This window comes from Rhamphochromis sp. 'chilingali', assembly GCF_963969265.1.
Source record: "Rhamphochromis sp. 'chilingali' genome assembly, chromosome: 17".
NCBI classification, from domain to species: domain Eukaryota; kingdom Metazoa; phylum Chordata; class Actinopteri; order Cichliformes; family Cichlidae; genus Rhamphochromis; species Rhamphochromis sp. 'chilingali'.
This window is the reverse complement of record NC_137944.1, coordinates 801,921-813,402: the sequence shown is the minus strand read 5'-3', so window position 1 is coordinate 813,402 and position 11,482 is coordinate 801,921. Positions and strand designations below refer to the sequence as shown.

The window sequence follows — 11,482 nt, the reverse complement described above, 5'->3', positions numbered from 1 at the left end:
TGGGTGTTTTATATATATATATATATATATATATATATATATACATATATATATTAGGGGTGCAACGATATTCGTATCGATATTGAACCGTTCGATACAGTGCTTTCGGTTCGGTACGCATATGTATCGAACAATGCAATTTTTTTCAATTTTTTTTTTCAATTTTTTTTTTTTGTGTCCCGTTTGGATCTATAGCCATCAGAATTGTTGTCTTGAGGCCAAGAAAGATGCCAAGAGGATTTATTTTAAGTGGATCATCATATTGGTCCATTTGATTGACCTTTATTATAATTATGAATTTATTTTATTTTCAGTTGCAAACGGGACAGACATGACTGTGGGATAGGACAGGGGGAAAGAATGAAAGAAAGAGGGGGAGAGAAAGAAAGAAAACCAAAGGGGAGAAAAAAAAAAAGAACAATACAAAATTTGTAATTTATTTTATCAACTTTCCTTCTGACGATGCTGTCTGTGTTGAGCGCTCAGTGAATCTGCATTTGACTACTCCGCCTAGGCTCGAGAGTGCAGCCTAGGCGGAGTAGTCGAACGCAGATCCACTGAGCACTCAACACAGACAGCATGGTCAGAAGGAAGAGCGCAGGGCAAGCTAGCGAGACAGAAGTGGACCTCCCCCACCCTCATTCAGATCTGGCGTTTGGAATTATTTTGGTTTTCATGTGACGTATGACCCTGAAGGTAAGCGAGTCATGGACTAAAGTAAAACAGTATGTTGGATGTGCCATGCAATGCTCAATTACATGGGTGGGAGCTAGTGTGTTAGCGCAGTTAGCTCGTTAACGTGTTGGCCGTCTAGCCCCTCTGTATAGGGTAGCTCGTTAACGGAGATTTGCCGTGTTGTGGCGTTAAGGTCATTTTAACGAGGTTAACCTGAAAGCACTAGTGGGAACACAACGAATATGACTGCACATTTACACCGACATCATCCTAGTGCAAAGACAAAAACAACAAGCATGCTACTAACTTTAGCCGAGTCATTTAGACAGCTGTTAGCACAGGATTCTCCTTATGGAGACCTGATATGTTTAATATGCTGCTGAAAATATAGCCCAGAAGAAGCGTATAGTATAGCTTTTATTTTGGAAAGAGACATTTCTCTGTAATAAACTCTTTTCCAAAGATGAGTGATTCCTCAATCAGATACAGGGCTCGCAATATCGCTAGCCCGATGTCCCGGGGCTATCTCTGCCCTGCCTGTCGGGCTATTGTAGGAAGGAAAAATATATGTCAATGCTTTTGCATTCTTTCAGAAATGTAGCTGGGTAATTATGTCATTGGGTGAGCCACTGTCAATATGTGACATATTGAAATCGTGTTTGAATTTGCGCTTGTTTTTTTGCTTTCACTTTGCAATCGTGCGAACTGTGTATAGAGAGCGACAGCACTGATCTGTGAGTGATGATAATTTGTGCACCAATTCCTCTGACATCGTCTTATTAATCGTTAGCTTACTATGCAAACATGACAAGTGAAATCTCCCGCAGCTTAAACATGTGAGAGGTTGATCGCGCAGAGAATCGCTGAGCTTATGTGAGTGCGGCAGGATATATATTTCACTACGATGACCTGGATGATTGAGAACCTTCACAGACAGATATATATTTTAGTTCTGCTGAGCCAAATAAGACAGGTCAGGGTGAAGAAGTGACAGCCAAAGAAAAGCTTACCACAAAACGGAGAAGTTATGACAAATCAGACTATAAGGCAAAAAGAAAGTGCAGCTTTATGGTTTCATGGACAAAAGAATTTCTGTGGCTGCAATATGACGAGCTAAAAAACAACACGCACAAGGGTTAGGGTTAAATTTAAAAACTGTACTTTTGTGTTAAAATATATATTTACAATTTTAATAAATGACAAATTAAAAAGGCATGAACATTTTTTTTTGTATCGAAAAAATATCGAACCGTGACACCAAAGTATCGAACCGAACCGAACCGAACCGTGAATTTTGTGTATCGTTGCACCCCTAATATATATATATATATATATATATATATATATATATATATATATACACACACATATATAAACAGGTGAAATTAATTTTCGATATGAAGTATTTATTAATGGATTGATAATTCATTTTGAAATATTGATTTAAAAATAGTGTTTTTATTTTAAATGATAAAATAATAAATTACTTTAGTAATGTTTCGATACACGTGGCTCTTGTGGTCCTCCACAGCTGATGAGAGTGAGCGATGATGCTAATGACATCAAGATGTTTTCATTACTTCTGAACTTCATAAATTTGCCTCCAACAAACCCCCCAAAAAGAAATCCAGAACTAAACGTGAATCTGAGCATTTTTAAAGAACACACACTGAAAAGACACTCAAGTAAAAAAAAAAAAAAAAAAGTTTCTTCCTGTCTGAAGTTAGTCGTTGACCAATGAAAACGCTCTGAGCATTTAATTCATCAAAGAAACATGAAATCATGATTATGTTTGAAATAAACTTCATAACTCAGCCGCTGAAATCACTAGGTGAAGTGTACAAACACAACTACTTTGTCATTGTGAGGCCGAGGCATTAGCACTCGGTTTCGGGCTGGTTTCGGACTGATACACTTGTGTCTGTTCAGCTGATAATTCCAGGTGAACGTCTTGAGACAAGTACTGCAGCTGAAGTTCTTCTCCCCACTGTGAATTTTCATGTGAGCGTTCAGGGCCGAGCGGCAGCTGAAGGGCTTGCTGCACTCGGAGCAGCTGAACGGTTTCTCTCCCGTGTGAAGCGTCATGTGGTTCGTCAGCGCCGCCTTCTCCATGAAGCATCGGCCGCACTCGGAGCAGCTGAACGGTTTCTGGCCCGTGTGAGTCCAAAGGTGTTTTTTAAGACTTCCGCTCTGAACGAATCTTTTGTCGCACTTCGGACAACCGAACGGTTTCTCTCCTGTGTGGCTCCGTTTATGCCTTAACAGGTGTGCCATGCGCTTAAACGATTTCCCACATTCGGTACAGATGAGCGCTTCTTCGCCCGAGACACATTTCATATCCCCTGCGAGCACTTTGCTTTCTTCCGAGCTTGAAGGTTCACTGCTCTCCTCCAGATCTCCTTCATGGACCTCCGTCTCCATGTCCTTGTCCTCAGGATCTAAACCTGGATCTGGTGCTGGTCTGCCAGCATCCTCTCCTCCCACAGAGTCTCTGCGCTTCTCAGTCAGGGTGTGATGAAGCTTAGAGGACTCAGGTTTCTCTTCATCCTCTTCACTTTTTACAGCAACAGGACTGAATGTGAACTTGATGATGTCGACCTCCTCCTGTTCCTCTTTGATGAATACTCCCTCCTGCTCCTCTTCATCACCAACTATTACCTTCTGGACATCTGGAGGTAAACCTGAAACACAGACATTAACACTGACATTACTCAGTGTCACTGAAACCACAAATACTACATGCAGATGATTTGTGACAGCTTGGACTTGTTATTAATCTGCTTGGTTGCACTGTATTCACCATCTGCTTTAACACAGTTTGCAGACACAGCAGTGGACACAGGAGGGAAGTAAAGCAGACGCCCAAGAAACACTTCCACTCAGACGTAGAGTGGCACAAATGTGTTTCATACACTGAGCACACATACAGGTTTTATTGAGATTACTTATTTTATGTTTCTATGATGAAGTGAAGAATGATCAGAAGCATTTCATAAGATTCAAAGACCTTTATTGGAAAATAGAGCCAGGATTTACAGTGATGAACCCTCTTCTTAACTTCAGCTGGATATCAGCTTCAGGACCAAGTCCTGATTGATGGACATCATTCCTGCCTCCTCAGAGCTCCAAGCTGATCTTAGTTTTCCTTTTAAAGGAATGCTTGGCTCAGCAGAGCTCTGACTGTTTGTCAGCCTGGCTACAGTGCTGCAGAGAAATCTAGGCTTGTTCTTATTTCCTTCAATCAGTGAGATGTTCTAGGTTTAAAGGGGGCTTTTTTATGAAGCAGCAAACTGGCTCTCCAGGCTAAATGATGATCTTCTAAATTAGCATGACGCCATTTCTTCTCCAGATGCGCATTTGAGAATTATACCAGGGTCAAGTACTTCTAATCTGAGGCTTTCTTTTTCACAGGAGCTACAGTATCTAGAGTTGTACGCAGTGAAGAAGTAAAACTATTAGCAAGATAATCGACCTTTGTGGGAGTTCTAGCTGCTCTACACTGTGTTGGCACGAGGCACTGAAGATCACAACAGTGGAGGAAATATATCCTTACACTTAGTTACAGCGCTTTCAGAAAGACATCTTCCTTCTCTCACCCCAACCAATCACAGCAGATGGCCCCGCCCCTCCCTGAGCCTGGTTCTGCTGGAGGTTTCTTCCTGTTAAAAGGGAGGTTTTCCTTCCCACTGTCGCCAAAGTGCTGCTCATTAGGGGTGGGGAAAAAAATCGATACTGTGTAGTATCGTGATATTTTGTTTGCTAATAATGTATCGATACAGGGACAGCAGAAATCGATATTTTGTTACAAAAAAGGTTTTTGTGCTCTGACTTCAGAGCATGTTGATCCTTTTTCTGAGCAAGAATCCTGACATTCCTTCACTGTCCAAATGTGTTTAACTTTTTTTTGGCAGCAATAAACATGACAGTTTACTTATTTTAATTTAAGACATGTCTTATTTTAATTAAGTTTAAAACTTTTTTATTTAATGTAAAATTATATTTTGTTTTAATTTACTTTCAAATTCTTCAGTTGCTGAATGGGCTGCATAGTTTTCATAAATAAATAATAATAATATAATATATTATTATAATAATATAATAATAATAATAATAATAATAATAATAATAATAATTAATAAATAAATAAAATTGCAATAATATCGTATCGTGCGTTAAGTATTGTGATAATATCGTATCGTGGGATGTATGGTGATTCCCACCTCTATTGTTCATAGGAGGTCACATGATTGTTGTATGTATGTATTATTGTAGGGTCTACTGTACAATATATAGAACCTTGAGGGAACTGTTCTTGTGATTTGGCGCTGTGTAAATAACAGTGAATTGAATCTACTCCTGTGTAATCCAAAAATATAAAAATAAAATACATGTTATTGCATTAAATCTTCTTTTCTTCTATTTTCCTGCTGGAGAAGATCCAGTATAACCTTTTCCCTCCTCCTTAGGATTTCTGTGACCAAAACTCTCTAATATCAGCTGAACTTAAGTAAACACTGAATAATCACAATCCTAAAAGCTGCAATACAAAAACAGACATTACTAATGCAAACTAAAACATACAGAGCCCTACAGAAACTTTGACCAGGCGTTTGGACCTGCCTCAGTCTGGAATAGCCAAACTCAAAATGTACCCATCTGGACAGCATGATGGAGCTCTCTGTGTTATTGTTGGGTCTAGAGCAGGGCGATATGACCAAACATATTTATCACGATATACATTTGAAAATTTGCGATAACGATATAACTGACGATATAATTGACACTAGACAAAATACTTTACAACTCCACAACTTTATTAGTGCAAAAAACCCATCAATGTATTTTCACTTAAACAAGCAGCTGTTTTTTATGTGCATTAAAGTTATATAAAAATGTAACAGTGCAAATTCTTTGCTGACAGTTTAACCAAAAGGCATTTCCAGTGGAAACTGGCCGACATATCCTCAGCATAACCATGTGTAATATCCACAAAACTTAAAAAGAGGTTATACACACACAATATGGTAATATTATGTTGAAGCACAGTACGTATCACTCCGCGAGGCTCCGCCTACGATAGCCGTAATGCTCCCACAATCCATCAAGCGGTGCGGCTTCGTAGCTTAGCAAAGTTTTACTAAAACATTTGACAGATTTTCGAGCGCCGTGCACATAAAATCGTTTCCAGGTCAGTAAACACAACCAGAGTTCATACATAAGGCACACGGGATTATAAGGGGCTCTGTCGACTTTCAGAAAAATCAAAGGATTGATTTTAAGTGCGCCGTATTTTCCAAACAACACAGTAATAACGACGGCCCGCTAAGATAAGATAAGATAAGATAAGATAAGATAGAACTTTATTAATCCCTCGGGTGGGTTCCTCTGGGAAATTTGATTTCCAAAAAAGCACAGCACCGACAGAAGTTACAGAGTTACAGAATATTATATATACACACACACACACACACACACACACACACACACACACACATATATAAATACAGAGACAATATAAATAAAATATACGAAGGGGATAAATAGAATAAATAGGAATAAAAAATAAAAATACAAGTGAATTGCACATTTCAAGTATTGAGGTCTATTGCGCTAGCATGCGCTACCAAAAATAGTGCTTTGTTGTGTATCTGACGGACGAAAGCTAAACCAGTTCCACACCACTGAAGCTGCAGCATTTTTACAAACCAGTTCTGGTTCATCCGTTTCATTCAACGATCCGCTTTCACCCTTCTCATTCTCTGTTGCCGCCATGCTTTTTCCGCCATGTGCGTATGAAAACAAAGGCTCTGCACATGCGCGTTTTACCCATATTCTATTTTATATTTCCTTTTCTTATCGTTGCCCAACATTACGATATGGTACGGTATGATATGTCCCAGCCCTAGTTGGATCTTTAACTTACTGTATAAAGCACCTTAAGGCAACTGTTGTTGTGATTTGACACCATATAAATAAAATTGAATTGAACTGAAAAACGCAAAAGTGATAACTAAATGGCTCAGAGATTTAACATTTGGATCCATGGCCTGGAAACTCCCAACATCTTAATCATCAATCATAATTAAACCAGTATTTAAAAAGCAGAAGCCCAACTGAGGCAGCAATGATCTCCACTCAAGAAAGGTCAGCACTGTAAACACAGATTCTTCACACCATACCTGTGCGATATGACCAAAATCTCATATCCCGATATAAAATATTTATCATCCCAACAGCGATTGCATTTGTTTCTAACCATCAGGAACCTTCACGTTAACTTTTATCGAATGGAAAAGTGTTAGCGTTCATCCTGCAGCTTCACTGTGTTTGTTATGCTAACATAGCTGTGTCGCTAGCGATCACGTGGCACATCATTATATACCAGCTAGCCCAACTTCAGTAACCCTACAAACGTCACTGCTGTTTAGTTTCCTGTCTTCATTTATGTTGGAAGTGACAGCAGAGCTGTACATTTGAATGTTTCAGAAATCTCTCAGTCAGAACATGCTTCAACATGCTTAGGTAACTAGCGAAACTAGTGAGCTAACTTCCGCTAGCTTCCTGCTAACTTCTAACTCTGTTAAATGTCATAAATTCTGTTTTCATGGATGCCTGGAAGTTAAACTGAATTGTTACACCTGGTAAAGCAGCAATGCTGATCATTTTATTAAAGATGAAAGAATTTAGACAGTTTTTAACTCTCAGTGATGCCGCAGTGTTCGTTTGACTTTGGGACCTGAAGAGACGGAGTTTAGGACCCAGATTACCATGAGACCGGACAGTGTGCGCACCGCGGATGACGTCAGTGCGCACACTGTGTCTGAGGAGGATGTGCGGAAGTGCTTCAGGAAGGTGAACGCACGCAAAGCTACTGGTCCGGACGGGATTCCCGGCCGCGTCCTCAAGTCATGCGCGGCTCAGCTGGCTGGAGTGTTCACGCACATCTTCAACCTTTCCCTCTCTCTGTCTGTAGTCCCAGCCTGCTTCAAAATGGCCACCATCGTCCCTGTACCCAAATCCTCCACCATCTCCTCATTGAACGACTGGCGACCTGTAGCCCTGACCCCCATTGTAAGCAAATGCTTCGAGAAGCTGGTCAGGGACTTCATCTGCTCTGCACTACCCGACTCACTGGACCCTCTACAGTTTGCATACCGCCACAACAGGTCCACTGATGATGCCATAGCCCTGACACTACACACTGCCCTGTCACACCTGGAGAAGAGAGACACGTATGTGAGAATGCTGTTTGTAGATTACAGCTCAGCATTCAATACCATCGTTCCCTCGAAGCTGGACAGGAAACTGCAGGATCTAGGACTGAGCAGCTCCCTCTGCAGCTGGATCCTTAGCTTCCTGTCTGACAGACGCCAGGTGGTCAGACTGGGCAGCATCACCTCATCCCCCATCACACTGAACACTGGTGCTCCACAGGGGTGTGTACTGAGCCCTCTCCTGTACTCACTCTACACCTACGACTGCACAGCCACTAACAGCTCCAACATCATTGTGAAGTTTGCGGACGACACTGCAGTGGTGGGTCTTATCACCAAAGGGGCTTACAGGGAGGAGGTCAGCGCCCTGACCCACTGGTGTGAAGACAACCATCTCACCTTCAACGTCGCAAAGACAAAGGAGTTGATAGTGGACTTCCGGAGGTGCAGAGAAGTACACACCCCCATCACCATCAACGGCGCTGCTGTGGAGAGAGTGAGCAGCTTCCGGTTCCTTGGAGTACATCTGGCTGAGGATCTTACGTGGTCAGTACACACAAACAAAACAGTGAAGAAGGCGCAGCAGCGCCTCTTCTTTCTCAGGAGACTGAAAAGATTCGGCATGAGCCCCCGCATCCTCAGGACCTTCTATCACTGTGCCATTGAGAGCATCCTCACTGGATGCATCACCACCTGGTATGGCAACAGCACCGCCTACAACTGCAAAGCTCTCCAGCGAGTAGTGCGGTGCTCTGAACGGATAATTGGAGGTGAGCTTCCCTCCCTCCAAGACATCTACAGGAAGCGCTGCCTGAGGAAAGCGGGGAGGATCATCAAGGACTCCAGTCACCCCAGCATAAACTGTTCAGACTGCTTCCATCAGGAAGGAGGTTCTGCAGCATCCGGTCCCGTACCAGCAGACTGAGAGACAGCTTCTTCCACCAGGCCATCAGACTGCTGAACACGTCATAGACACCTCAGCTTCACTACTGGAACTTCAACATTATGCACTCCACACTGTATATAAATGCCACTTGTTTTGCACATATTCAACTCTGTATATTTATATATTTTATTATTTTTTTTTTTTTTTTTTTTTTTTTTTTACTATTTAATTTGTAAAAATGTGTATACACACCCACACACACACACACACACACACGTAGGAAAATATTTAGTATACACATCCAGAAATGCATACACTATTATATATTGTACATATATTTATTAGTTTCAGGTTGGCCATTCTTGTATTTTGCTCGTTTGTGTTGTTGTGTTTGCACATCTCTGTTGCTTGTGGGGCTCGCACACAAGAATTTCACTCGCATGTGCTGTGCCAGTGTGCCTGCACATGTGATGTGACAATAAAAGTGATTTGATTTGATTTAGATTACTCCCAGATTTAAGAGCACCTTAGTCCGACAAATACGACAATAACCACGGCCGCTTGCATGTTCTGCAAAAAAATGTGCTTTGTCGTGTATCTGACGGACAAACACCAAACCAGTTCCACATCACTGAAGTTGCTCCATTTTTACAAACCAATTCTGGTTCATCTGTTTCACTCAACAATCGGCCATGTGCGTATGAAAACAAAGGAACTGCGCATGCGCGTTTTACCCATATTCTATCGCGATATTTCATTTTCTTTTCGTTGCCTAACATTGTACCGGTATTACTGTAAACAGTATAATATGGCCCAGCCCTAATTACATCCTTTACTGGAAAAAGCTGGCAGGACCCAGAGCACCTGATTAACAAACTCTGATGTTAATTTTGTAGCTGCTCTATCCACCGCCGTTTGTTTTACAGAGAAAAATCTGCAGAAAATCTCCAGTCGTATTAACATATATTCAACTTAACTTAATATTAATCAACATATACACCATCAGTGCTGGCCTCTCTGCACTGGCTGCCTGTGTCTTTTAGAGTTAATTTTAAAATTCTTATGTTTGTTTTTAAATGCCTTCACAGTCTTGCCCCGCCTTACCTCTCTGAGCTTCTTCATCCCCACATACCCTGTCGGTCTCTCAGGTCAGCTGACCAGCTGCTCCTGGAGGTACCGAGATCCAGGAGGAAGCTCAGAGGGGGCGGGGCCTTCTCTATTGTGGCTCCAAAATTATGGAATAATTTGCCCATGCATGTTAGAGAGGCCCCTTCACTGTCCACTTTTAAATCACGTCTTAAAACCCACTTTTATTCCTTGGCTTTTAACCTCAGTGAGACTTAGTTTCTTTTTTAATGCAGTAGTTATTTAATTAATGATTTCACTCTTCTTTTATTTGTTTTTTTATTTATATCTCATGTAATTTTATTTTACAGTTCCAATGTACAGCACTTTGTGTCAGCTGTGGTTGTTTTAAAGTGCTTTATAAATAAAGTTGATGATGATGATGATGATGATAACAGTTTTTGGACAGCACAAAAAGCACAGGACAAACTTCAGAATGCTTGCTTGTGGTCTCTGGTTATCACCGACGCTTGTGGCACACATAGAGGCTTTAATGTTAGAAAGTGCTTGAACAGGTGCGATCGAAGCTTGTAGTAGATCACTTTATCATATACTAGCAGGTCTGTGCTGCTGTTCGTGGAAACTGCGGATGCCACAGTTGGAACACGAGTATATATAAACAAATGGCAGCATTTTAAGTATAATAGGGAGGCATCTGTGAGGCTCCGGCCTTCGGGCTGACAACGAGACTACACCCCACACTGAAGATAATCACTCTTTGACCTGCTGTCTTTAAATCCCCGACACGTTCTGCCGTGACTTCCTGAAATGTTCTGTTTACTGCTGCTGAACCCGACAGCCGCATCTGTAGCACGATGCTAACGTTAGCTTAGCAGCACTAGCACAACACTGAGCCTGTTTCCAGCAGCAGCGACTAAACTAACCTTCTCTTCTTGCCTCCATTTCCGCTTTTAAATCCACATCCGGTGGTTCACTGTGTCAGTCCACCTCTGCTCCGTCCACAGAACTGGACTCTGGAGAACTTTCTGGTTCCAGCTGTAATTCTCTCTGCTAAGCGAGAACAGCGTGAAGTCCGCTCAACTGGCCGCTATCACTTCCGGCACATTTTTCAAAATAAAACCACAACGCTAAAGCAAGCCCATGTCATCAGAATCCTTTATTAATCCACATGATCCCTAAGGAAATCATGTGGTTACTGTTGCTCCGAGACAACAACAGTAACAACCTGGACTAAGTTAAATATTACAATAAATTACAAAGTTGCAAAATTTAAGAAAGAGCTTAAGAAAAAGCTCTAATATATACAAAAAAAAGCTTTATTATAAAAATCCAGAATATTACAGAGATTAAATATATATTATTGTCATTTTACTCTCAACTGTAAAACTTTGTTATTTTGTTATTTTGACTGGTAGAGGATGTGCAGATATTAAGGGTGTGCATTAGATGGAGATAGAGCCACAGGCAGGAGTGATTTCCTCAGTGGTGCATTTGGAAAATCTTAGTGTCTCACTGAACACACTCCTGTGACTGGCCAGCACCTCATGAAGTGTGACGCCACCTTATTAAGAGAATCCAGCTCCATCCCCACAACATCACTGGCCTTTCAGATCAGCTTTTC

At 41.3% G+C, this 11,482-nt stretch overlaps 1 protein-coding gene across 1 annotated transcript; it reads right to left on the bottom strand.

Annotated features, from left to right (window-relative positions):
- Nucleotides 1-2,024: 2,024 nt before the first annotated feature.
- LOC308384345 (uncharacterized protein) lies at nt 2,025-10,942 on the bottom strand. Its single transcript, XM_080862846.1, has 2 exons — nt 10,785-10,942; nt 2,025-3,356 (listed from the first exon to the last, which is right to left on the bottom strand). Exons 1-2 carry the CDS (start codon nt 10,801-10,803, stop codon nt 2,503-2,505), a joined length of 873 nt encoding a protein of 290 aa, XP_080718972.1. The 5' UTR covers nt 10,804-10,942; the 3' UTR covers nt 2,025-2,502.
- Nucleotides 10,943-11,482: the final 540 nt, after the last annotated feature.